General features: G+C 47.0%; 1 protein-coding gene across 1 annotated transcript in view; it reads left to right on the top strand.

The window, feature by feature from the left end:
- Nucleotides 1-27060, top strand: part of CASQ2 (calsequestrin 2) — a 58167-nt gene extending 31107 nt beyond the window's left edge. The window contains exons 5-11 of the mRNA XM_019730338.2: nucleotides 471-544; nucleotides 5955-6085; nucleotides 7432-7477; nucleotides 13661-13715; nucleotides 21929-22029; nucleotides 23927-24001; nucleotides 25657-27060. Of these exons, the coding sequence (XP_019585897.1) occupies nucleotides 471-544; nucleotides 5955-6085; nucleotides 7432-7477; nucleotides 13661-13715; nucleotides 21929-22029; nucleotides 23927-24001; nucleotides 25657-25875 (701 nt within the window). The 3' untranslated portion in view covers nucleotides 25876-27060. The remainder of the gene's footprint in view (nucleotides 1-470; nucleotides 545-5954; nucleotides 6086-7431; nucleotides 7478-13660; nucleotides 13716-21928; nucleotides 22030-23926; nucleotides 24002-25656) is intronic.
- The last annotated feature ends 175 nt before the right edge of the window (nucleotides 27061-27235 follow it).

The following is a 27235-nucleotide window of genomic DNA, read 5'->3' as shown; positions in this document are numbered from 1 at the left end:
GACGTTTAAAATACTTTTGTGACGCTATTTTTGATTGAGTTGCATTATATACTAAGGTGGATTTTCTCCTTACTTTGTGCTCATTTATACAGCAAGCTGCACTCTCTCTAGAGGGCACACATAGCTAGCAATGAGTTTGAGTGAAAGAATTTTTCCTTTTTGTCTGAGTCCTTTTCACTCCATTGTACTCTCTGGGTTTTCTTCTTTCCATCTACCGATTTCATAAAACATATAAAAGTGTGGTAAAAAGTTCTTTGGGGTGACTGAATGCCAGTCAACTCAAAATCCTTGGGGAAAGTGTGGGTTTAAATAGTACTATAATGAATAATTATTTGTCTAAATAATATCTATTAAATCATTATCCAATCGGGATTAATTGGCTTCCTACTTCTCTCTACATTATTTAAAAAGAGAAATGTCTGCAGTGTGCATCTTGACAATGTCTCTCCTTTTTATCTTTTACCTCTTAGATTACAAGGCTTTTGAAGAAGCAGCTGAACAATTCCAGCCTTACATCAAATTTTTTGCTACCTTCGACAAAGGTGTAAGTATCTATGAAACTCCAATGTGAACACTTTCGTAGGCACAAAATATTAAAGTTCGAACTTTCCACCACTTTCTCTTTCCTTTTAGCAACCTTAACCAACCACTATCCAGTAACACTTGCTCCAGAAGTGTTAGAAATAATGGTAGTAAATCACTGTTGAATAAGAGATGAATACAAAGATGATTAATTCAGAGGATGTAAGGGCATTTGTGAAAATATCCAGTGACAATGACGCCCCACTCATTATCAAGTTCAACATTAAGAATGGGAAATGTGTGAGCCCAGGGCGTGCAGGACGTTGTCACTGCTTCCTTTTTCTTTAGAGCTGTCGTCTCTCTCCCTGGGGTTGGATACTTACCCTCTTCTGGGTTAGGACGGGGGATGGGATGGGGGGGCATTGACTTCTGCAGCCCTGGGTGCTTCAGAAAGTTACCTGCATCTTCAGGAGATGTTACTGATGTACTTGCCTACAATTCAATTGTTCTTTCATTTCTGGATGTGGCAAGTGCTTTTATACGAACAGCAGAGATAGAGAGACCTTGAATCAATGGATGATTTATTTGGGGTCTGCTGTGGTTAGAGTACTCCACTCTGGCTCTAGGTACTAAAATGGCTACTATTTATCCAGTGCTGTCAGTGTGTTGGGCACAACTTGATATATTGCATTTATACTATTTCTAACCCTTTAAACAACTTTGACACGTAAGAACCCCCAATTTCCGGATAAAGAAAGAAAATTTTAGTAAGTTTAAGTAATATCCAAGGTCTCTGGCAAATTTACGGTAGTGCTGAGATCCCAATTTAAGACAATCTGTGCCCCCCAACCCCTGCCCTTTCCTCTGTGTCACCCCATTAAGGAGAAAACTCTGTACCTACACTTGAGATTCTGGGTACACACCCACACCTGTATAACATACGCGCAACACACACATATATAGCACACACAACACACATACATGACATACCTACAACATCCCCAACACACATGTAACACACACATACATTCACAAGCAATATACACACTCACACAACACACACATATAACATCCCCATGACACACACACTCAGAAAACTTGAAGTGTTGTGTGGAAAACAAGCCTGTAGGTGCTAAAGCAGGGAAGGTCTATGATGAAAAGAGGTTACATTCAATTCATACATACATTGAACCACGTCTATGGATACGGCCCCTGTCTACAAGTCTGCAATCCAGATGAAAGGTCCATAATCTAAGTTACATCATCTAAACTTGAAGAACGTTTACCCTAATTGGTTGGATTAGAGCTGGGAGAAATCTTGAGCAAGAATGCCAGAAAGAGTAATAACTATCATTTAGTGTCGTAAGTACCTTTCATGTGCCAGGCTTTGTGCTAAGAGCTTTCTATAGGTTTTCTCATTTAATCTTCTCAATACCCCTGTAAAAGAGGAATTTGTATTCTCAGCCTCCAGAGGATGAAACTGGGGCACCGAGAGGTTAAGTGACTAGCTCCTGGTCACAAAAGAGGCTGTGCAGCTGGATGGAATCTTAGGTCAGCCCGACTTCAAAGTCAATGGTCTGTACTCCTCTACTCCAGAGAAAGAAGCAAGACATCTAAAACACGTAGCTGACATCTGGCACACAGGAACCTTCAGCGAAGGTTAGCTCGCTATGAGTACAAATGTTCACAAAAGGGAGTCGTCTAGGCCCAGGAGGATGGAAACTGGGAAAGGAGATTAGTAGAGAAGGGAAGGTACAGAGAAGCCTAAACTAAATCCATCGCTGACGCTTAGTTTTGATGGACCAAGAGTGACTATAATGGCTCCTGGGTAAGAACTCATCTGAGGGAAGACAGAGTTGGGCAGACAAGCTTGGCCAAGCAACAAAGCCTCAGTTCTTAGAAGTGTGGTTCAATGCAGAGTTCAGGGTGGTGTCAGTTTTCAGATGTGCTTCCCAGCCCGACCAGATGGCTGCATGTCTGTGGCCCATGAAGAAGGTGAGGTCAGGCTATAATTAAGAACACAGAGTCTCTTCACTAACCCCCCTACAAGACACTGAGTCATGAGTGCCACTGTTCACGCTGCCTGGTAGGATTTCATGACATTCAAAAAGAGAAAGACACACTCTGTATCTACATGGAACACAGAGGGAAGAGCTGTTGCACAGAGAGAACGCAATGCCACCTGGGACTTAAGAACTTGCACCCATCAATTGGATGTGTGTGTGTGTGTGTGTGTGTGACAATGCCCAGTGGGAGATAGCGAAGTCCAGAAAGCACAGTTGCCCCCATCACGCTGCTCAGAATGGCACACAATTTAAAACTTATGAACTGTTTATTTCTGGACTTTTCCATTTAATATTTTTGGACGGCGGTTGACTGCGGGCAGCTGAAACCACGGAAAGCATTATGGCGGATAAGGGGGGATTATTGTATGTGAGTTGGAGAACTGTAAAGAGGGTGAGCTGTCAGGGCTGCTGGTGTACAGTTGGCAGTCAGCAGCTTCCAAACACGGGCCATATTGGTATCCCCCCAAAGAACTTTTAAAACGATGGATTCCTGGACCCTCGCCCTGGAAATTTGGATTTTCTAGGATTTTTGACGGGGCGTAGGAATTCGCATTTTCAAAAAGCTCCCAAGGGGTTTTACCTGGCACACTGGCTTGTGACCAGTCCTGATCTGTGGTACCTGATCCTAAACCAAGCCACACAAGGGCCCAACATCTCTAAGCAAATGGAGCAAGAGAGGGTCAGAGGGCTAAGGACAGCGTCCACTCTCCTACACCTCACAGTGTGAAAAAGGTCAGTTCTAATCATCCCATGTCGCCTCCCACTGACTTGTGCCTTTCTTGGCGTGAACACGGAGAAGCAAAAGCATTTTTCAAACCATCCTGGGGCCAAAAGAAGCTGTGATTATCTAAACAAAGTTAATGGAGAAGACACACATTGAAAAGGCCTAAATTTAGTGAGTCAGTGTCATTTGCAACAGCTGAAATGGCTTAGTAACTGGTCGAAAAAACATCTGTCTCAAAATTCATTTAGAGGCAAATGTCAAAAAAACGGCCACTGTACATTGTGTTTTTCTTGTCTTTGGCAAAATCTATTCCAACTAGTTCAACAAACAAACAAACAAACAAAAAGGCACAAAATAATTCATTATATGGACCTCTTCAGCTTTCAAGAGTAAAATCCATTTTCACATAACTGCTCAGCTCATGAAGCAGGTCTGGTCCCAGAATAGTGGCCCAGATACAGTAGGGCCCCACTAAATCCTTGTTTTATGTCGACGCATGAATCAATGCCTCAATCAGTTAAATCTCCTTCCATCCCTACCACCCAAGATACAATTAACAGAATGAAAGGAGATGCTCTAAGATCCATGATGAGGGCACTCCGTGACAGTGGTGGGGACTCGGGAAAAGTTTGCTCAGCCATCCCCAGACTTAAACTTAAGAACATTACGATTCAATCTTAGATTCATGATCTTAACACGGCAGACCCAGACACGGCCATGCAAGGACCAGAGACCCACTCCTCAACGCTCATATGCCCCCACACTGCTTACTTCCACAGAGGCTCTCAGGAGCCCCTTTTCCTCTTCAGGAAGCCTGAATTCTAGCAGACTGTGATGGGGGAACAAATTGATGAGAGTGTGTTACCAGAGGAAGGGGAAACATCTCACTAAACACGTGCAGCGCCAATGTAATATTTATAGGGACGTATGTTCCTTTCATTACAGTGTCAAGGAGAAGGTCATTTTCTAATGAAGGGAAAGTTGGCATACTGGCACACTGGTAGTTTAGAACACTCCACTGCCTGGGTTTGAATTCTGGCTCTGTCCCCTCCAGGTAGGGTACTCCGATTGTGTCTTGGGTGTATCCATCGTAGAAGAAGTATAATTGCTTTTAGTTCATACAATCCAAGGGAGGATTCATGAAGTAATCCACCGAAAACACTTTGTAACAGTGCCTGCCGTGTAGCAAGTATTCTTTGTGCTTGCTGTTATTATTGTTTTTCTTGGCTCCTAAAATATACATAGTAAGTGAGCTCAGAAAACCAGAATCCAATGTCATTTTCAAGCCTATTCTAGGATGGGCCCAGCTTTGCGAAGAGCTGTGTGTAAAACCAGACACTGATCGTACAGTTGCTGGTTACCCCCATGCCCCCCACCCCATCATCCACCCCAACCCCCAACCCTTGGAAGAGGGAAAAAAGTAAGAAAAAAAAAAACCCACACCTTCCTGCCTCTTAAGACAAAATCAACTTAGCCATAAAATCTCCGCTGACTGACTAGCTGCGTTTCTTTCTGTTAAGTACTTTCTGTTAAGAAATGTCTTTTGGAACCTGGAATTAATAGCAATGGATGATGAAACCCACAGGGATACCAGTGTTTCCTCAGAATGGACCTCCTTGTGTAACCGCTTATGTAACACCCAGTTCCGCCCCCTCCCCAATTAGTCCCGGCTGCCGCTGGCCACTGCATTGTCAGTTACCACCGCAGGGCGTCAGCTCTCAGGCAATTGCTCTTTCAAGTTTCAAGGAAACCACTGTTCATCCCTGTGCTTTCTTGGACCACAGCTCTGAACTAGAAAAGAATGGCATTGGTCTTCTACAAAGCATTGCACATTCCAGGCCTCTCAAATCATTTCACAAAAAGAGGTCTGCAAGCGAACACAGCAACCATTCTGCCCTGACAAGACCATGCAGCCACTTGCATCAAGAGAGGGGATCCTTTCCAGGCTCTGTCTGACTCCCTGAGCTTTTCATCTGGTGGAGGGTGAGCAACTCAACCCGGCTTACTGGATACTATCCCAGTTTTAGCGCTGAGAGGGACTCTAAATCCAGGAAAATCCCTCCACTCTGGACAAACTGGGATGGTTGGCCACGTTCTGACTGGCAGTGCCCAGAGTCTGACAAACCATCACACAAGCCCAGGACTAAGACAACCCTAGGGCCAGTGCTTCAACCTGAGTACAAGAAGGGTTCATGCACTGATCAAGAATCAATGGGTTGGCCTCTGCTTCTGAATACCTGTCTGCTTTACATGGTTCCTAGCAATTGCTTATTTTATCAAAATTGGTTCAATTATATTGACACATCTCAGGACACTGAGCATTTCTGTTGACATTTGTTTCCTCCTCCTGGCAAATACAGTGGAGTGATGGCGATTGTAGAATTAGATTCCCCACTTTGCATTCTGTCTGCTCCCTGACCCTGCTTGGTCTTGGTTGGCCAGATAGGCTCTTCCCTCCCTATCTGTCCTTGTTTGATGGGTCCAGCCAGGTCTTAGGTGATGAGTTCCTATCACGACAACATTTAAGTGACAACCAGGCATGTCTTTGCCTGAGAACACACATACTCCTTGTAGATGGACCATCCACTGCTACTCTAGGCTAGCATTCAAGGAAACTATTGTGATGTTTCTCATTGGTACAGGTTGCAAAGAAATTGTCCTTGAAGATGAACGAGGTTGACTTCTACGAGCCGTTTATGGACGAGCCCGTTGCCATCCCTGACAAACCTTACACAGAAGAGGAGCTCGTGGAGTTTGTGAAGGAGCACCAAAGGTGCCCCAGATGGCATGCAGGGGGGTGGAGTGGGGGGATCCAAGGTCTGGGAAATGGAGAAGGCCCTCAGGCCTGACATTTCAGACCCCCAAGAGCAACAACCTGGAGCTAGCACCCCCAGCAGAACTGAACTCACTAGAATGGCTTTGTGGGTCATCAATCAGTGGCAGGGATGTTGCTACATGTTCCGAACATGGGTCTACACTTGCAGATAGGGTTGGATCACCTACCCCCAGTCAGCAAATCCCCTCGAAGTCAGAGAAAGATGTAAGTAAACTTCTTACAATAATAATAACAACAGTGATTCAGGGGCAGCCTCCTGATATGCCAAGTACCACGGTAGGTGCTGAGGGAAGCAATGTTATCTACCATTTAACATGACGGGTAATTGTTATTATCCCCATTTTATAGATCAAGGACTTGGACTCTGGGTTGTTGAGTAACTCAGCCAAGGATGAACATTCTATACACAGAACTTCCGGGAGAGGAATATCTGACATCACTTAGAGCAGCCCTAGCATGGACCACAAACTTTCTCTGCAAAGGGCCAGATAGTAAATAGTTCAGGCTCTGTAGACCAGAAGGTCTCTGTTGTGACACCAAGCCTGCTGTTGTGGTGTGAAAGCAGCCGTAGACACCGTGTGAATGACAGGGTGTGGCTGTGCCCCCAAATAGTGTATTTATAAAAATAGGAGGCACTGGCTGGATTTGGCCTGTCAGCAGTAGTCTGCTGACCCCTGATCTGGATGGAGGGGCAATATTGGAACATGGTGGTGGGTTCACCACCAGGCCCACCCCCCCTTCCCTGACACCTGCTCATATACGCTCATTGGACCTGGAGCACTGTGATTTCATCACCCAGTCTGTCCCGGTCCCTACAGGGAGGCAATACTCAGAGAAGCAAATATCAACATATTGAGCACTACTTGGAACATTCAGAAAGAAGTGAAACCATGAACAAAATACAGATCCTCCCTGCTCCTCCAAACATCCCTAAAGGGCTTTTGATGGATGATCCTGATGGTAAAAAAAAAACGAAAGACCCCTTGTTTTCTCTCCCAGTCCCCCTGGTTCGGGGCCTGCTCTGGGCACTCAGGAGTGACACCTGTCTGGGAGGAGAGAAATGGCCTCTTGCCCAGGGAATGAGCTGACCCTGAGCCCTCTGATCCTTTGTAATAGACTTTGTAATCCTTGGGTCAAATGGGTCTACGAAAAGGCTGACAGCTTTAGGCTCAGCTCTCAGTGTGACCCAGCAGGGTGAGGGGTGAGCTTCAATGTGTGTGTGGTGGTGTCTCGGTGTCTGCCATGGTAATCTCTACTCAAGGAACCTCTCTTTTTTTTTTCAGACCCACCCTACGTCGCCTACGCCCGGAAGACATGTTTGAAACATGGGTAAGAAAGTGGCAAACTCCTGTCTTGTAGAGACCAGTATATTCCCCAAGAGAAATACCCCTTTCAGTTCCAAAACTCAACCAAGTTCTATTTAGCTGTAGCAGATGTCTGGATGGTCGAGGATTTGAAACATGGATAACATGCTCAATTAAAACCCAGTTCTCCATGGATCCAATTTATGCCTCTTTGGTGCTACCCATGAGGCAACGTTTATTTCTCTCTGAGTTCATTTCCCATGGTGACCACTGGCTTCCGTTCACTGGCCATAGGGACCCAGGATAACAGAGTGGAAAGAGCTCCTGCTATGGAATATAGAGACTTAGGGTCAAACCCAGAATTTGCTCCATAGCTTTGCATCTTATATCAAGTCATGTGACAGTTTTAGGCTTTAGTTTCTGCCTCTAAAATCAGGGCTTTTTTGTAAGTTTGAGTGACGTGAAGAGCCCAGAATATGGTAGGTGCTTGATCAATGAATGGCAGCTGTTTTTATAAATTTCAATTCACGGTGCTGGAAAGCACTGAGTCAGATTGTCCTCTCCGTCTAAGTCAGAGACAACAGGTCAGGTGGGACAAAGGTGTATTCAAAAGAGGGTCATAGAGATCCAACCTTTCACCCCACCTCAGTTTTATACAAAATTCCATAAACAATAGCAACCAAAGCCTGCGGACCATTTTTTCAAAGCATTTCATGTATCCTTTTACTTGGGTCATTCAACAGTTCTAGAAAGTGATGGAGAACATGTGTTATTTTAGCCCCATTTTACATGGGGAAGTTGGTGATCACACGGATTAAATTAATCACTCGAGGACACATAGTTAATAAGCATTAGATCTTGGGACTTAAATTTTGGACCATCTGCGGCCAAATCTCATGTTCTTTCCAGCATAACCTCCCGAGAGTGGGCCACGTCCCACAAGGCACCATTTTGGCAGAGGGGCTGTGAGTGGGGAGGAGAAAGGGATTCAGATGGAAGTATTTATTTACTTATTTCTCTATTTATTTATTATTAATTCAGAGTCTAAATGCATGGGTGAACAGAGTCATGGAGTAACTTGACACTTTATGTTTTACTGGCATGTAACTCATCTGGATGCCTATAGGTAGAGTAAACATTTCATAAGACACTGAAGGGCAAATAATCCACTCAAAGGAGTGGATCCCTTCAGAACAACACAGCACAATAGAAACGTATTTTCACAACATCCCCACCTTTCAAAAACATAAACTTCTAAGCGTCTTGTTACTAGATTTAAAAAATAACAGAAAGGTGCAACAGTGCTTTAAAAATAATATTTCTTTTCACAACCTTTTTACTTAAAATCATTTCAGACATAGCAAGTAGTGCAAAGAATTCCATGATCTCTTTACTCAGATTCCCCAAATGTTAACATTTTACCACCTTTGCGTTATCATGCTCTTTTGATAAAGATACAGATAATTTTCCCCTGAACCTTTTGAGAGTAAGTAGCAAACATAGTTTCCGTTTTAGCCCTAAATACCTGAGCTGTTCCCTGGCCCAGGATAAAATCCTGGGTCACACCCTTGTGTTTGGGTGTTATGTTTCTTTAATTGCCTTTGATCTGGGATACGTTCTTGGTCTTTCTGTGTCTTGCGTGACACAAGGTACCATTTTAAATGGAGAATGATTACTACTGTTCTGCCCTGCTGTGCCTCTATCCTTAGGTCTTTTGTTTATTTTCTTCATACCTAAGTGATGAGTGTCAATTACCTCGACACCTGGAGGGCAGAGACTACAAAATTGCAGGTCCCTTCTCTCAGGCCTTTCCTCACTGGTACAGCAGTCTCACACCCAAAACCACCACATTCCACAGCGGGACAGTCTAGGTCCTGCCCCTCCCCCAGCAACAAATACCCCTCGGCCCCCCCACACTGCCCTGCAGAAATGCTCCCCCTTAACCATATCGGAGGTGGGCGTTCAGGAGGAAAATCCACTGTCTGGCTTCAACGGATCTCACTCTGTTTTCTTTTCACTGAATGAATAACGTACGTCACAGCCTTTTGCTATAGTATAAAATAACAATGATGGCTCATATTTTCCACACTATTAGAGATTCAAGTGTTTTCTAAGAAGGAATGGACTGTGTATTAAATTTAACCTGATCGAGAAAATGGCATTGGACTGGTTTACTCCTTTCCAACACCCCAGCACGGAATACTCACATGACGTCCACCTAACTCCCATGCAGACCTAGCCCGCCCCTCATCCATGTCTCCAACTCAGAGGGGAAGGCAGGACAGGCCCTACAGCATCACCTTTTCATCCTGAAAAAGAAGCAGAAACCAACCTGTTAGCAGGCTCTCTGGGGAGCCCCTCCCCGAACCCCTTCCCCATCTACCTGTGCCCACCTAGGCGGGCACTGCTCTGAAGAACAGCATCTCTGTGGGCCACTTAGCCACAGCATCTTAAACCACAGATGTTGGGGTCATGGGACCCGTTAATGCACTTAGAAGTCTTTATCTTCAACACCTACTTCCCAGTTACTGCAAAATATTTCCATGAGATAGGAAAACTAGGTAGGGCTAAAGCAACTATTGGCCTCTCCCTGATTGTGCAGGTTTTTAAAGCAGCAAAGCACAGAAAGCACATAATGTATTATTACTAAAGAAATTGGTGCCTAGCAGTATCTGCTGAGTGTAAACCAGATAGATATTTATTTATTTAGCATAGTCAAAGGTGGTCAAGGTGGGGTAGGGCATGGTCTAGACCCAGTGCTGACATGTCCTTCCCCTTTGAGACTCTGCCTTCCAACTGGCTCTCCATCCTGGCAAGTGGTCAGCCAGAGTCCTGGGCATAAGCCCACAGGGATGGGAGCCAGCAGTTCCTCTAAAAGACTCCTCCCACTGTTGCAATAGCAAAGGAACTCCAAGAGGGGGCCAGAAACCTCCAGAAGAGCTCTTTGGACACTCCATTGGACCAGGGAGGGAGCCTGCTACTTTTAACTGCATTTTTTTTTTTTTAACTTGGCCATCGTTTCATTCAACATGAGAACAAACATTCAACAGAGACTGGAAGGAAACAGAGAAAATATGCACACAGGGGATCTATCTGGTTGGCAGGTGATTGATGTGTTAGTTTCCTCTTGGTAGCTCTCATATTTTTCTAATTTTCTTCAACCAGGATGTAAGATTTTTATCACCGTACTTTTTTGAAGTCCATAGGCATTAATAAGAACCTATTACATTGTCCTAAGCACAAAGATTATAAAAATGAACATTGTTGTCCTGTCCTCAGGCCGTCACGGTTCAGTTGACGAAGCAGTCTCAAAACATAGAATACCCGTCCGGTTTGCTCTCTGCTACGACAGAGGGCCATGTACAGTGCTAAGGAATCCAGAGCAAGGTATTCACCAAAGTAACTCTCAAATCTCCAGTCCTTTTGGGGATCTGGGGCTCAGTCAATTTAAATAAAGGCCCCGTCTCAATCTTTTAACTAAAGTAAGAGCCACTGACTTGAGTTTGCAACATCTTCTGCAAACCCTGTAGGAGAACAACAGAATCATGGAGCCCATTCTGTGCTTTGGTGATGTCAAGGAGGAAATTTTTTTCCTCTATCCTCTTAGGTTCAGTATTGGAGGCCTGCAAATTAAAGTGACAAAAGATAGATTCGCTTGAGGAATAAAAAAACAGATTTAATTACCTATTTATGCATGGGAGTTCACCAAGAAATATACCATCTGAATAGGGGATGGGGAGGGGCACTTCTGGGAGAACAAAGGACTTTTGGGGAAGGTAAATGGGTACTTAGAAGACTAGATAGGAGACATGATAGCTCATGACAATGTCTGTCGAGAATACATGGCATGAAGATTAGCATGGCACCTGGGGAGGGTGTTTACGACAATTGAATTCTTTGGGGAGGCTCTGCTTTTGGGCAAATAAGGGATTTCAGGAATTCAAATGCCTTTAGTTCAGAATACTTTTTATGCCACAGTGGCTTATTCTGGACCCCTTCAGTAAGTAGAAAGAGCATGGGCTTTGGGGCCAGACAGAACTGGCTTCAATCCCAGTTACGTCACATACCAGCTCTGTGGCTTGAGGCAAGTCACTTCAATTCTTTAAGCATTGAACAGGAATAAGACTTTCGTTTGAGATTTAGAAACAATGTACTTACAAAGTACTGATATACAGAGTGGCAAATGGCAAGTTTTACTGTTGCCATTTTAACCAACGTTGTTATTTTAAGGCATAATCCCTCCCCTCAGGGAGCTTGCCATCTGGTTGAGAAAGAAAGACTCATTCAAATAAAAAAGAAAGATCATTTTCAAGACAATGTGATCCAAAGACCAAATGGGGATTCTGGGCAGAGGTTGTGGGGTTCAGAGAAAGCCCCTGGGGTGGTCAGTCCTGTGGATGGTCAGCACGGCTCTTCCATTGACTTACAGGCTTGCCCATGGGGTCTGCTCTGTGAGTTTATTTCCGAAAGTACCTGGCACTGAGCACACACCTGCCTCTTTACAGGTGTTCAATACAGGCTTGGGTGCTGAATCTCCGAGACCCACAACGACAGACGCTCTTTGCTTCGGTTATAGCTCTCCATCCAGGGACCACAGAGGCCTGGGGAGTGACAGCCATATTATGAGCAGTCTCTCAGCAAATGAATATGGATGCTTAATTCTAAAACCAATTTCCAAATCCATTCTAGAAGGGCACACAGAAATGAAGCCTGCTTCACGGAGTTAATACCACTGCCTTCACACTGATGGCAGGAGACAGAGACAGAGGGCAGCGTAATGAGAACTGAGCAGGGTATTCTGTCTGATAATAATAGCAAATGTAAAACAGGGAAACCCCTTCTGGCTGCTGTCAGATTTGTGTAATAAACCTGCACGCGTGTACGCGCACACACACCCACCCATCTGTAAAATTCAATTCCCCAGTGAGTCTGACCTAGGCAATGCCCACTCTCTTGTTTTTAATAATAATATTTTCCATTTAATCTCTCTCAGAATTTTGGGAGGTTTTGTCCATTCCAAACTCAAGGGGAAAAATTAGCATTTAGATAGGATCGCACCAGCATTAAAATCAATTGAAATGGAAACAGGGATCATGGAGGGTTCAGATGCCTGGAGTTGTTTTCCCCTCCTCCCCCCATAGGATGATTCTGATATGACATTCCGAGTGCCCGTGTCAGTGATAATCAGTATTCACAGATTTGTCCCTGGCGCCTCATTCTCACACACATTCCTCTCCAAGTCTCCTGAGGATCACATTTCTTAGAACAGAGGTCCCTCCAAGCTCTGGCTAGTCCTTCTGCAGGAATAATTGATGCAAAGGAGACATAAGCATATGGTCCTTTCTGTCCAGGACACAGAAACATGGAATACCACTTGCTCGCCCCACAGACTTGAAATACTCTCCAGATTCTTTGCTTCGTGCAGGCCCAATCGCCATACGCACTCTTCCCCATCACACCCCCAACCTTCCCTAGCCCCCAAATTCCAGACTCTTCCTGTAGCTTCCCAGATACGCGTTAGAGGCCTATGGCAAGCTCTGGTTCCAGAGCAGAAAGGAACCCAAGGAAATCACTTAGAAGTCTGCAAAGCGCCCCCTACCGACTACACAGGTTTTCAATAGGAGAGGTCTTAACAGTAAGCACTACCCTTGAGTGAACAAAACAGACCCACATCCTAGTTTGCCTCCTGTCTATAATGTAGCACTAAAGATTCCTCTCTGTTGCCTGCTTGGGGACAATTTCAGGATCTGTCAGCAGCGTCCAGAAGTTTCCATAATCTGGTGTATCACTGATTACATTTGCTGGTGGTGAATTCTTGAAACATAGACTGACATTGCATTCGCTGAGCTATGCTGAGTACTTGCTGCCCTCAGAACTTCTGATGAGCGAGACTCACATCCTTCCTCCTTTTGCCTTTTCCTGCTGCTCTCCCGGACCCACCAGACCACGGGAGTGAGGCCCATTCAGTGCTAATGGCTTGTGTGCAGTTGGTGTTCTCCTGTCTCGAAAACCCATTTAGCAAATGCCATGCCTTCCTCCCAGTTGCTCATCAGTATTTCTTTGCTTAATGTGCGCCCTGCTCTGTTGCTCTGTGTCTCGGTGTCGCTTCCCCGCCTCCCACTTCCATTCCAGCCTCTGAGTCTGTCCCTGATGCTGCCTTGACTTCTCTCCACCTGGGAGTGTAACCTCTGCTTCTTTTCTCCCACAGGAAGATGATTTGAATGGGATCCACATAGTGGCCTTTGCAGAAAAGAATGACCCAGGTAGGAACCCCCCACCCCCATCTGCTCTTTGACGCCTTAAGCAAGAACTGGCTCCTCGCCTGTGTCAGCCCTCACCCTTTCTCTTCCCTCACTTCCCGTGGACAATGCAACTGCAGAACACTGGGCATCCCCGGTGGTCGCCCGCTAGGTACGAATCCATCTTCCATTGTGCACACAGCTAAGGGAAGAGCCATCAGAACCTCATTCTGCCTAGCTGCCCAAATTAGGAAGAAGCACTGAGTACTGGGAGGATATAAAAACATTCCAGCTTTACTGTGTGTGTGTGTGTGTGTGTGTGTGTGTGTAAGCTTCTGTGCACATTAAAATTTATACACCGATTTTGCGACCTAGCCTATATACATAAGAACCCTACCTTAAAACAACAATTTGGTCTGTCAAATATCATCTGTGCTTAGGAAACTTAATGGAAAATATTTCCCTAAATAATGAGAACTGAGCAAAACAAGCAGCTGACCTCTAAAGTGCAAAATGACCCTAAAAACGGATGAGTAACTTTGTTTTACTTTGGAACTTGGACAACTTTTTCCTGGTTTCACTCTTTTTAACATCCGTGGGGGATGAAGTGCAGGAAAAGTTCATTTTGCAGCTGGTGAAATGCTGGGTCCCCTGGGCAGTGCTCTGTGACCTCAAGGGTCCCCAAAGAGAAAGTGTTAGTGGAGATTCTGAGGTGGTTTGAGGAGACCTGGGACAACCCAGAAAGCAGCCAGACAAGGCAGGGGACTTCATTTCGGATGGCAAATAGCCAGGCCTTGGGCTCTGAGGGGCCCTGGGCAGGGATTCCAAAACCTGACAGGGCAGAGAACCACAGGTGCCAAAGCCACCTTGGGCTGACCGAACAGGACCTTCAGGAACCTGTAATTTAATGGAGCACTGAGGCAGTTTCTGAGGCACCACTGGGTTTGGGAACCACTGCTCCAGGGACCTCAGCCTCTCGTTCTTTCATAGGGACAGATGAGGAAACAGAGTCTCGGAGAAGCTAAACTGCCCAAGAGGGCACGGTGAGTTAGTAGGAGATCCTGAAGGAGGGACATACTGTCTTGTTCATCAATATAGACCGGGTTCTTGCACATGCCTTGACACACAGTAGGTGCTCAATAAATACTTGTCAGGCAGATGATTAGATAGGCAGATGATTAGATAGGCAGATGACTGACCAAGACCCAGCCCCAACACTTCACTGTCAGACCAGCTTATAGGTTTTGTAATACATTATCAGCCACCATAGTTTCTTACAGACTGAAACTCAATGGTTTTTGTCTTAGCAATAAACTTTTTGTTTTAAAATCCACATACCATAATATTTACCTTTTGGAAGTGTGCGATTCAGTGGTTTTCAGCATATCACCAAGTTGTGCAAACATCATCACTATCTAATTCCAGAACATTTTCATCAAAAGGAAATTCCATACCTCTTACAGTCACTCCCACTCCCTTCTCTCCCACCCCCAGCCACCACTAATCTATTTTCCATCTCTATGGATTTGACTATCCTGGATATTTTGTATAAATTGGACCATGTAATATGTGGCCTTTGGTGCCTGGCATCTTTCACTTGGCATAACATTTTCAAGGTTCATCCTTTGTGTGGTACATATCTGTACTCCATTCCTTTTTAGGGCCAAATAATATTCCATTGTATCACATCCAAATGTATGCTCTAAATTACCTGAGAACTTTCCCCCCACCTTTTTTCGATTCGATTTTTTGAATGGCCATTGATGTCCCTGTTTCCCCATCAATGACTGGCAGAGTTGGAAAAACTCTTCAAAGATCTACTCCCTGTCCAAAAAAAAAAAAGCCAGTATGGTTCCAGCTTTTCCCCACAGCTTCTGGCCACCCCCCTGCCCCTGGAGGAGAAACTAGCAAAGGAAGTTAGTCGCCCAAGGTTTACAAGCTGTAATCAAACAGAATGGGACTCCTGGTGTTGTGTGAACAGACAGGAGTTGCTATCAGCAGCAGCCTGCTGGCCAGACTCCAGGGGGCTTTCCTCCCCACCCCCACCTGCTCCCTTCCAGTCATGTGGGGAGGCCTGTCTGCCTCTCTGGAACAATGGAACAAAGAGGCCTCGGAGAAGTAGCAGGAACCTGTTTGACCGAGATTGCTGCTGTAATGAATCGAGCTCCTGAAACTACGTCCACCTCCTCCCTGCAAAAATATCCCTGGGCCCGAAGCCGTGTCTTTCCCCCAAGGAGCCCAAGCTGGGACTTGTTCCTGGGAAACTGGAAGAAATGCGCTGGGGGGTGGGAGTGGAAATAGCTTTAAGCATCTTTTTTCAGCGAGGGAGAGCCTGGCCTGCCCAGGGCTGAGAAAGCGAAAGGCTTTTCTGTGAAAGTCCATGACTGAGTGGCTAGTCAGTCACTTCCCGCAGGTCACTGACGTGTGACCTGGGGCAGAGGGGCCTGGCTGCTGGACTAGGAGTTTCACTCCTGCCCGGACAGGGGGGCCTCATGTACCTTTGCTGTTGGATACATGGCCTATTGCCCCTTAAACCTCTACCCCCTCTCCGAAGAAAGAAGAACATCTATCCAGGAAAATGACACAGAGCCCTTTAAAGCGACAGCAGTCTCAGGCAGCTTTGCTGGGAGCTTTGCGGAGACAATCTTATGTGGTCCCTCAAGCCACGCTGTGACATATGCATGACTATTATCAGCCCAGATGAGAAATGTGAGTCTTAGAGGTTAAATGACTTGTCCAAATCACTCACGGGAGCTAAGCCAAGATTTACATTCTAGCCAGGCAGCCTGACAGCTGAATTGATCATTATTACGACGACGCAGACGATGATAATTCTCACTTACTGTGTGTTTAGGTGACAGGACAACCTCAGGTAGGAAGCGCAAGTTCTACTCCCATTTTACAGACAAGGAACATGAGACCAGAGAGGTTGCCTTGCTGGGGAGCAGTGGAGCAGGAATTAAGTTGGGGTCTGTCTGGCTTCCCAGCCATGCCCTTCACTGCAAGGTCCTACTGCAGGCTCGTGGACCCCCTCGGAGCTACAACATCCGCGTGACATTCAGCCTGCCTTCCTTCCTCTCTGCTGTCCTTCACCACCCCTTTCCACCTCCCATTTGAAAGACCCAGATAAGCTCAATTGCCGGCTGAGGATCACACAGTTAGAGGCACAGGGGACAGGACACATGAGCGAGCGCAGACTTCTTGATGGCTCCCCTGGGCCCTGTCCACTGGACCACACTGCCTCCCGTAGGCTGCCCCGGCCAGCTGCAGCCTCTGACCCTGTGTCATGCTGCGGCAGGGTCCTGGGGGGTGGGAGCGGAGCCAGCAAGAGAAAGGAAGAAGGGAGGCAGAAGACAGTGGAGCCGCTGGAAGTTTGAGAGCCCAACTGATGAAGAAACGTCAAATTTCCTCCCCTCTGTCCACTGAGGTCCCCAGACTTGGAACGTACAATTATGAAACTGCGATACACAGCAGCAACAACAAACGTCATCCAAGTTACCTGGGTCCCCCAAGGACTCCTCTCCTGACGTTCTGACATTCCCAGCCGAGAGTTCGAGTTCAAGGATTGCAGCTAGTGTCTGCTCTGTGCGCCTCGGAGAGGAATCGCTAGGGCTCTTCTGCAGGGACCCCTCATCCCGCTGCTCAGGGCGGGCCGGTTCTCTGCTCCTACCCGGTACCCTGTGTGTTTCCTCCTCCTCCAGAACCTCCTCCCAGCCTCCCCGTGCTCAGAATGCCACCTGAGCTGCTGTTTGACAGGTTTGAAAATGAACGTCTCTCCCCTGGCGCCCCCAGATGGGTCTGCATCGGCCTGACATCTTCTTTATAACATTTGATGAAAGGCTCGCCAAGTGGCATTTCTACATGAGCGCATGCTGGATGGATATCCTCCAAGGGCGCCGGGAACATTAGCACTAACGAGCTAGAAAAGCAAGGACAGGCTGCTGTCTGCATGCATGGGACACAACCAGTGACGGGCCCTGGCGCATGTCCCCAACCCTGTGCCAACCGAGCGTCCACTGCCTTGGGTTCTTGTCAAATGTGTCTGAGACCCATCGTCTCAACTAGGAACGCTGACTGCTTATTTGAGCTTCCAAATTTAGATGTGGTTTATCAGATTTAACATTTGGTTCTTGCTAAATATTGTTCCAAGCACTTAGCAAGTATCAGCACATATAACTTCACAACAACCCTAGGGGTAGTGACCGTCATTGTCATCTTCCTCCCAGGTACACACAGACAGGAAACAAAGGTGTGGAGAAGTTAGATGACGTCCCCAGGTCACATGGCTGATAAGTGGTGGAACTGGGACTCAAACCCAGGCTGTCCAGCCCCACTTTTGAGCCCTGTACCCATCACCTTATGCTCCTCTCCATCACAAAACCATATCGTCTGACTTTTTCACACATTCTGGGACCTCAGGGCCAGGGGAAGACAGTAGAGAAGGAGGATTGTGGTAGAGAATGGCTGGGTGTTCAGATGTCTCACGTGCCATCACGGGACCGTGGGGCCCACACAATGTCCCCCTGTTCCAGCAGGTGCCTGGGTGACCTTGTCGTGTCAGGGGAGCTCCCAACCTTGACTGAGACTCCCCAGAAGGCCCAGGTTCAGATGCTATGATGCTGCTTTGTGAGAACTACACACACACTGAGTGGGCTCTGACCTGAGGACCCACCAGGCCTTTCTGCAAGGGGACCTGAGGACAGTCATCTGCCCTACACACCTTTGTGTCCCAGTACCTGGCCTTCAACCTGATATGTTATAGGCACTCAGAATATACCTGCCCAATGACAGAATAAATTCCTAACATCAATGAAGGATGAATGTAGTAAAAATTAATTAAAATGAATAAAAGGTTGATGGAGTGGGGGAGGGAAAGAAAGAAGACAAAGAAAATCTTTAGTCTCTTCTGTAAGTGCCTCACATGGTAACAATATTACCAAGGAGCCTCCCTGAGGTAAGGAGGCAGCTCTTGTCTCCATTCCGGATGAGAAAACCCAAGTCCCAGACAGGTTAAGAAACCTGTACCTGTTCAGGGTCTCCAAACTCCAGACGGTGGTGCCCCCTCCAGACACAGCATCCAAGCTATGTGATGTCTGCTCCCCACCGCCCATTGACTTACCTGCCACATGAGCAAGAGCAGGACTGGCCTTAACAGCCTGGCTCCACGAGTCTAGACCTCTCTCCAGGAGTGAGACCCTGAGTCCCATAGCTCCATGTGGCATGTCATCAGGGAGGGTCTGTTCAGTGTCTTTGTGGTAAGCATGGCCAGCTCCCCAAGGATGGGGTCAGGAGGATGGAGAAAGGGCAGGTGGGCAGTGCGCTATGGGCCTGTTACTCCTGGGCCATCGCTTGGTCTAAGACACACGTGTCTCTGCCACAGGAAGTCCTGGCTCCTGACATGACTGTGACTGGCCTGGGACTCGTCCCCAGGGCTCTGTGCAGCCTAACTCCCACCAGCCTCTTGCTGCCTGGGAAGGAGGGCAGCATGATCACCAGGCTCCCTTCCCACATAGATGTGATTCCCACAGGCTTCTTGCTTGCCGTGGGAAGCCTGGTCCACAGAAGCCCTCAGCCTGAGGTCATGGGATCTCAGGGCCCCAGCACGTGAGGCAGGGAAGGAGTCACAGTTCTCGCAGGGCCAGGCCCCTCTTCTTAGCTTAGATCGATCTGAGACAGCAGGCACGCTCAGGGACATCACTGCGTGGACCGACCAAACGGGCCGTGGTTGTGGAGAGGAGGAAGCTTTCAGGTTAGAAGGCAGGGAAGGGACCGTCCGAGTGCTCCAGGGGAAGGCAGAGGCCCCCCGCCAGCCCCAGGGTGCACCCCCCGCTGCTTCCCTCAGGGTGGTGCTTCCACACTCAGTTTTCCCATCAGAAAACGACAGCATTGTCTTGTGTGTTGAGCTTCCGTTCTGATAACCATCTTTTCCTCTACAACACTCTTGCCTCCACGGCTTCTCCCTTCCCTGTCTGTCCGTCTTTTGCACCTCAAGCATCCTTACTACTTGCATTTGCGTTTGTGTTGTTGCATTTCACCCTCTTGAATTTCTGACGTGTCAAGGTCACTTTTAAATTGGAGTCTCGTCTTCCAGAGTCGCAGCAACATCGCCTCCTTTACTATCTTCCTTTTCCTCAGCGGTGGAACATCGTCCCTGAAAGTGTTTTGGAAGAATTTCTTCCTTGTGGTCTGTGTATTCTGATATGTAAATCCACAGATAAGACAAGTGGCACCGTATTTCCTGTCCTGGGACACAGCAACGTGCCCAGAGGTGTGGGATCCATACCTCATGTACAGCAGCCAGTGGCACTCTGGGGGGCTTGACCTCAGCCCCACCTCCAGGGAGCAGGAGAAGAACCGAACCCCACCTCCACCCCAATCCTCACCATGGTGGAAGATAGAGCACTCTAAAGCACGCGGTGCAATAAATCTCAGGAATCTGTCACAGGTGGAAAGATCACCCAGGCCACCCTCATCTCTGCAGGAAGGGGCTGCAGGTCATAAAGACCCTCTTCTCTGCTAGCAGTAGCTCTGCCTTCCAGGTAACACGGCCTGAGGGGCCCCGGTCTGACACTTACGAGTTAGCAACATTAAAAGTGACTACGGCCACTCAAAGCAAAGCTGCAAAGAACAGTACGCATTTTGCCTGGAATGTATTAGAAAATGAGGAAGTGCAGAGAAAAAAACCTTTACCAAGAGCCCAAGTAGCCAAACAAAGGCTAGAGTGCCTGGAAAGAGGAGAGGCTTGTTCAACAGAGGCAGCAGAGAGGGGCTCCAATTGGCTGGGACCCCCTGCCAAAGAAGAGAACCTTTATAAAGAAAGGGCAGTTGTCATACTGAACTCCTAAGCAGTTGGTGAGTGGCTTGTACAGAAGGTATACATTTCAGGCTAGAAATTCACCTATGTAAGAAACAGAACTTGATTATCGAGAGCTGAACCTAAATTTTACCACTGGATCGCGGAAACTGGGTCTGACAATTGATGCCCCCATCGCCACCCACTGTCCCTAGGGGCCCAGTGTCTTGCTGGTTCCTAGGTGTACCTCTGCTGAGATTCTTCACCATCACCTGTCCACAATAGCACCTTCAGAGAAGTCTGTCTTGCGGTCTGGCCTCGGGCTTTGTTCCAGGAAGGTCACCAGTGGTCCCCTCCATCCCAGCTGCTGGAACTGCACCCCCTCTCAGCCTCTTCCCTGTTCCGACCTCCCTGGGGCCTCCTGACAGAGGACTTTTCTACCCCAGTGCCCCCACACTAGGGGATTTTCCAAGAGATTCTGGGGTCTTCCCATTTCCCTGAGTTTCATTCTAAAACAAAGCATGGGCCCCTGTACTCTAGGATTCCCTGAGATTATGACATTTTTGTATGTGGACACATATGCACCGATTGGCCTGCATTCATGCACACAGGTGCAGAGCTTATTCCCAGGGAGTTTTCAGACTCTAAACTCTGCCTCTAGCTGGGAGTGGGGTAGGGTTGCTGAGGGTTTAGGGCGTGCTTTCTCTTCCTAAACATTCTTCCAAAACGTTTGTTTATGGCACAAATTTTATGTTCCCAGTCTTTCAAGATTTAAGCTTTAAAAGCTTAAAAAAAAATTTCTGTGCTCTTGAAGCTCACAAGGCTTGTCTCTGCTTTTCTGATGAATCATCCCTCCCCTGGGGGCAATGAATACTGAATAGGGGGAGGGCAGAGCACACAAGGAAATAGTGAAGAAGGGAGAAAAACCCCATTTACTAACTCAAAACTGTGAAACCAACTGTAAATCAGAAGCTCACGTAGTTTGAAGGTTTTAGGAATTCCAGGTTGTAGAAAATGAAGAATCCAGACTACGTGTCTTTGGCCCCTAGAGCAAATGTTATGGGGACACTGAGGGATAGCAAATTATGGGTTTCAAGAGATGGCACAGAGCATTGAGGACCCTCTGTTCTGACAGAACTTTCTGACTCAAGGCTGGTCCGTTGTCACCTGCAGATTAGCAAACGGAGCTTGGCTTCCAGTTATAAACCAGCCACTTCCCTGCGAACTTCTAATTTCTTGATTCGAAATTGTTCTTGTTTCCTTTGAATAAGCTGCTTTGTGGCGGGAGTTCACCTCTGACTCATTTTATGGAATAATCCTATAATCGAGGGTACACACCACATAGCTTAAGAAACCCTCACGGAAAAACCGCCCTCTAGGCTCTCCATGGTAGAAGCCGTGTGTGCGCGTGGGGGTTACTCAACCTTCTCGAACCCTGCTTCAGATGGCTACGAGTTCCTGGAGATCCTGAAACACGTGGCCCGGGATAACACCAACAACCCTGAGCTGAGCATCGTCTGGATCGACCCGGATGACTTTCCTCTGGTGAGTGGCTCAGACCGGCTCCATCCGGAGTCAGCGTCCGGAGCCAGTCTCGTGTTTGTGTTCAGTGTGAGCCCCTGACGCCTGATGGAGGATGTGACAGAGGAGGGGCCCTTGCAGAAATCCAGTGGCCGCCCCCATCAGTGTGGGAGAGCTTGGCCACTGGGGCAACGGTGACCTTGGGGCCTGGTGGTGACCTTGGCGTGGTTAGACTTATTGTTTTCACTCCCTGGAGACCAGAAGTCCCTCTCTGGGGCCCAGGCAAGTGAGCTAGGTGAACGTAGTCTGCCCGCAGCTCCATAGCTGCCTCGCTGCTATAATCGGTTTCATTTTCTGGGTGCCATCGTTCTGAGGCAACCTGAGTCAGTAAGTAATAAAAACTAGACGTGAACATTTTGCATTGAGTTAAGAACTTCCTGGATAGAAGGAGCAGCCTGTGGGAGGGCAGGGACCCTGTCTGTCTTGCTCATTGCGTTCTCCTAGCATCATCTCTAGCCTTAGACTGGAATGTGTAAGAGACTTAAAGTCCAAACTCTTGCTGGTGTTGCTCTTCAATGGCCAGAAAGCCTTGATGATGCTTAGTTTTAAAGAGAATAAACAGAATCTATACATGAACCCAGTTGTAATATACTCTACTGTATGCCTGGAACTATGGTAAGTGCTTTAAATGAATTATCTCATCTAATCCTCTCCACAACCCTCTGAAGTAGGGACTGTTAGAATCCTCGTGCTATAGATGAAAAGAATGACAGCGGGAGACGTTAAAACTGTAAGTGGTAGATGGGACGGTAAAACCCAGGTAATGTGATGCTATTGCTCTGTGGATTAGTCAAGAGACTTTAGGCAGGGCTAACTGCTGGTAATCTCTACACTTTTAGTTATCATTAGGTCATAAATGACAACTCTTCTTCCAGAAATTAGCATTTGTTGCATAGGTCACGACCAGTCATACTATGGTTAAATACACAAAATTGAGGGGTTTTAGTGATCGCAAGCGTCCTGAAACCCAATACGACATACAGGATGAGTGAGTCAAAGGCAGCGACTTCCATGACACCGGAGGTCAATGTCATAATTTTGGGTAATCACAATAAAATCACGGCCTCATATGACTCTCTATACTATAGCTTTGTTTAGTTAGTCTCTGCCTGGTTGTAGTTCTAATTTATCTGGACTATTTTGTTACACAAGCTTGCAGATGGTCTACAGTGTTCATGACCTGTTCTACTCGTATATGTTTGCCTTGCTTTTTGCAAAGGAGAAATCTTCAGACTATTCCGATTTCCAAGTTCCTGACTATCCCCAGTCCCCAAGAGGCTATAGATTTGCTCGGGGGACTTTCTACTGCTGAATATCTCCATTTTCTTAGCCCCATGGCCCCTTAACTTGTTTAGTCCTGCCCCCGACTGAGATGAGTCCACATGGAACCCGAACCTGGCCAAACGAAGAAGCTCTCTTCTTACTTGTGTGCCAACTTATGACACATCACTCCTTTCCCAACCATCTCACGTAGCCGAGTGGCACAATGCAAGGAATTTTTAAATGGGATATTGAAAGAGAGGTCAAGGGAAACGTCTCTTCTACCACACATGAAAGAGCCCCAAATAATTTGGGAATCGACTTTGGACTGCCTCTGTAATATTCTTCCTTACAGCTGTAGAAGCTTTTATATTACATGTTTTCATAGCTTGTGTTATAACATCTTTTTTTTTTAAATGCTTATTTAAAGGGCTTGAGGGCTAGAGCCAAGTCTTAAATTTCCTAAGTGCCCACAGCTGTTTTGGAGACCTTTAACCAATGGTGACCCAGTTACTGTGAGGAGATGGCAGGTGGGTCCAGCCACAAAAAGCGGTTTTAACAGGGAATGCCCACTATCTAATTTTACTTTTTGTTGCCACAGCTTATTACCTATTGGGAAAAGACTTTCAAGATTGATCTATTCAAGCCACAGATTGGGGTGGTGAATGTGACAGATGTGAGTATATACCGCATGAAAGCTTGCTCAAGCACCCTCAGCCTGCCGTTTTCTGCCATGCAGCCCAGACTGTAAGATCATGTCCAGCCCTTCACAAAATGAGCAGGACCTTTTGCCCTGCCCAAGCTCAGCACACTTTTCAGTGTGACCCAAGCCTAGCCTCTGAGCCAGTCCCAACTTATGGGTCCATGGTTCTCTTCCACGGGCACATTTCCTTGCTTATGGGGTCGGCTTGACCTGGTTCACTGTCTATTTGGGAATTTCCACACAAGCAAACTCTCCTGTATTTTCTCCCAGTGCCTCAAAACAAGGTCTCTTTACACAAGGGAATCCACACCTGGAGCTGCCATTGCATGATGAGTGATGTGGCAGCTGTAGCCCCGAAGCCCGGCAATCACCTGGCAGCCAGGTCTGCAGGCAGGAGACCTGGCCTACAGAAGAATAGGAAGAAAACCATGCGGGAAGAGGGGCTTCTCCTCACCCTTCCGACACCGTTAAATGGAGGGCGGGAAAGGCTAGTGAAGTGGACTGGCCAAACATGAGGAATTTCAGACCTCAGTCCAGACATCTGATACTCTGATACAATTTCACCATAACAACACAGAAGTGGGGGACAGATGCAACCAGGCAAATAACGGACAGAAAGAGATGGTCACAGAAGATGCATTAGAGCCATCGCTAATGGTAGTGGAAACTTGTGAATGGGGGCCAGGGAGCCACGCCTTTGTCCCCTGTTGGGAGGTGTTCAACCACCTGGAGAATTCTACAGTTACATATTGTGTGAATTACTTTTTAAGTTAATCACAACATGAAGAATAATTTGAAAAATTTGTCCAAGTTAAAACATTTTAACACAGAACAGTAGCACCTAAGGTAGAAAGCAAAAACATTTCCCACTAATCCTATTCCCCAAGGGAACCACTGGTGGTCATATATATATATATATATATATATGTTTGTTGCTATTATGTAGGCATCTTATATATGTGCCGATGTAATCAAAGGAGAAAGTACAAATACAACTACAGTTCATAATAATGCCTGCTTCCAATGCCTCTGGGAGCTGCCCCATTCCTGGGCTATATCTAAAATCCCAGCACTCCCCACAGTATTAACCTAAGTCCGGGGCGGGTGGGTAGGGAAGCTGGGCAGGTTAGGGTAGGGAGTGGGCTCTGCCAAGGCAGCAATGGCGACTCGGAGGGACTCTCCAGGATGCGGAGGCAGAGGCACAAATTAGGGGTGGGTGGGTGGGTGGGGAGGTGGCATCTCTAAGGAGGGATGGGGTTGGAGCAGCTGCCAGCCTCAGTGCTGGGCCTGGCCTACTCCCCTAGTCCCCCTCCACAGCCCTGTCTCCTTACCATTTCCCTTTGCAGATCACACACACACACACACACACACACACACACACACACACTGGAATGCACTTTTCCTTTCATACTGCACAAATAGGACACTACTCGCACAAGTCTACAACTTGGCATTTCCATTTAACCACATGCCCCCATCTGATAAATATCAGTGAGCTGGGCCCCCCCCTCCCTCCAGCACAGCTACTCGGAAGCTTCTGGTCTGGCTCAGCCTTCGTGCCTTCACTCACTCACTCACTCACTCACTCACTCACTCACTCACTCACTCATTCTGTCCCTCCTTTGCAGGCTGACAGTGTCTGGATGGAGATTCCAGATGATGATGACCTGCCCACAGCTGAGGAGCTGGAGGACTGGATTGAGGACGTGCTTTCCGGAAAGATAAACACTGAGGACGATGACGATGGAGATGAAGATGATGAAGATGATGATGAAGATGATGACGACGATGACGACGATGATAATTCTGAGGAGGAGAACGGTGACAGTGACGATGACGAGGAATAGGCCCGACTCCACATGGTTTCCATGAACACAGAATCGCAGCGACCCGCTTCCATCCAGACAGCACAACGTGGCAGCCAGCAGCGCGGGCCCACACCCAGCCAGCGCCTCCCCCTTTTCCAGCATCTCCTTTCCTGCTCCCTTCTCATCAGAAGCTGTGCAATGCAGCCAATGCCTTTCTAAATCCAGTCTTCCCACTCAGCAAGGACAAGCGGGGAATTGTTCCCCGGTGGACTGTCTTGATTGTCATGGAAAAGCTCTTGTTCTTTGTCTGACCCTCGGTGGTCGTGGCAGAGCCGGCATCTGGCAGTCTGGGGAGAACTACCCTCTAACATCTCCACTCACGTGTCCTTCTGGCTTTGACCATGACAGTAACAGAACTGAGAGCTTGCCAACTCATAAGCACGAGGGACCTTGTTATCAGAGCCCAGAGAAGACACACGATCCATTTAGCCCCCATGCCTAGGACGTCAGTTAGGATACCTCGTAGGGAAGGAAGATTCCGCCTTGGAAACACGTTTATAAATCAGCTTCTTGTGGCTCTATTAAACTTATTAAGTGTAGATCAGATCATTATGAACTCAGATCCAAGCCTTTCAATGGCTATTGAGAGGCCTTGAAGTCAGAGGCTGTGTGTACAGATGTCACCATCATTTCTACTGAGTTAAGATACTGGGAGGAGGGGGGAGGTCGACGTGTTCCCTGAACTTCTATTTAGGTGACAAGTCTCACATATACACATGGGGGTGGGGGGACCTGAAAGGATTAAAGGTTTTTAATTTTTTCTGATGGGTCAGCTGGCTTCCTAGCCTGAGGTGGGGTTTGGACACCCCTCCTCTGTCGCTGCTGGTGAGCCTTCCCATCTGGAGGAAAGGTTGGTTTACCCAGAGGTCAGTTAACTCTCTATGTATCAGCACCCCCGTAGTTGACCAGGACAAACTACAATAATTAGAGTTCGCAATGATGCCCTGAGGCATTAAAAAATATCCCCAAGTGCCTTCTGAACTATCTACAAGTTGTACTGTGCTCGGTAGTGTTAGTGTTACGTGTGCATTACAGTGTTCTAATTTATTTTCTCAATCTTTTAACACATGGAAGACACTGAAAAGTCTTTGAAAATAGGGCAATCCTTTTATGGAATAACAGCTAATTAGCGCTGTCATTAAAGTCAGATTTTGAAAATGTTGAGACCACCTTGAAAGATCCTCTCCTGATTTTTCTGATCCTGCTTTTTCTCTCTTGGTTCCTGTTCTCTCTCTGTATCCGCTCCCTGTTTTCCTTTCTGGCCCGTCCTCCTCCACCCATCCTTTAAATGTTGGTGTTTCACAGTATCTGTCAACTCTTAACATTTTTCCAAGGTAGT

This window comes from Rhinolophus sinicus, linkage group LG14 (genome assembly GCF_036562045.2).
Source record: "Rhinolophus sinicus isolate RSC01 linkage group LG14, ASM3656204v1, whole genome shotgun sequence".
Taxonomy (NCBI): Eukaryota; Metazoa; Chordata; class Mammalia; order Chiroptera; family Rhinolophidae; genus Rhinolophus; species Rhinolophus sinicus.
The sequence above is the reverse complement of the archived record's forward strand: the minus strand, read 5'-3'. Positions and strand labels throughout refer to the sequence as shown.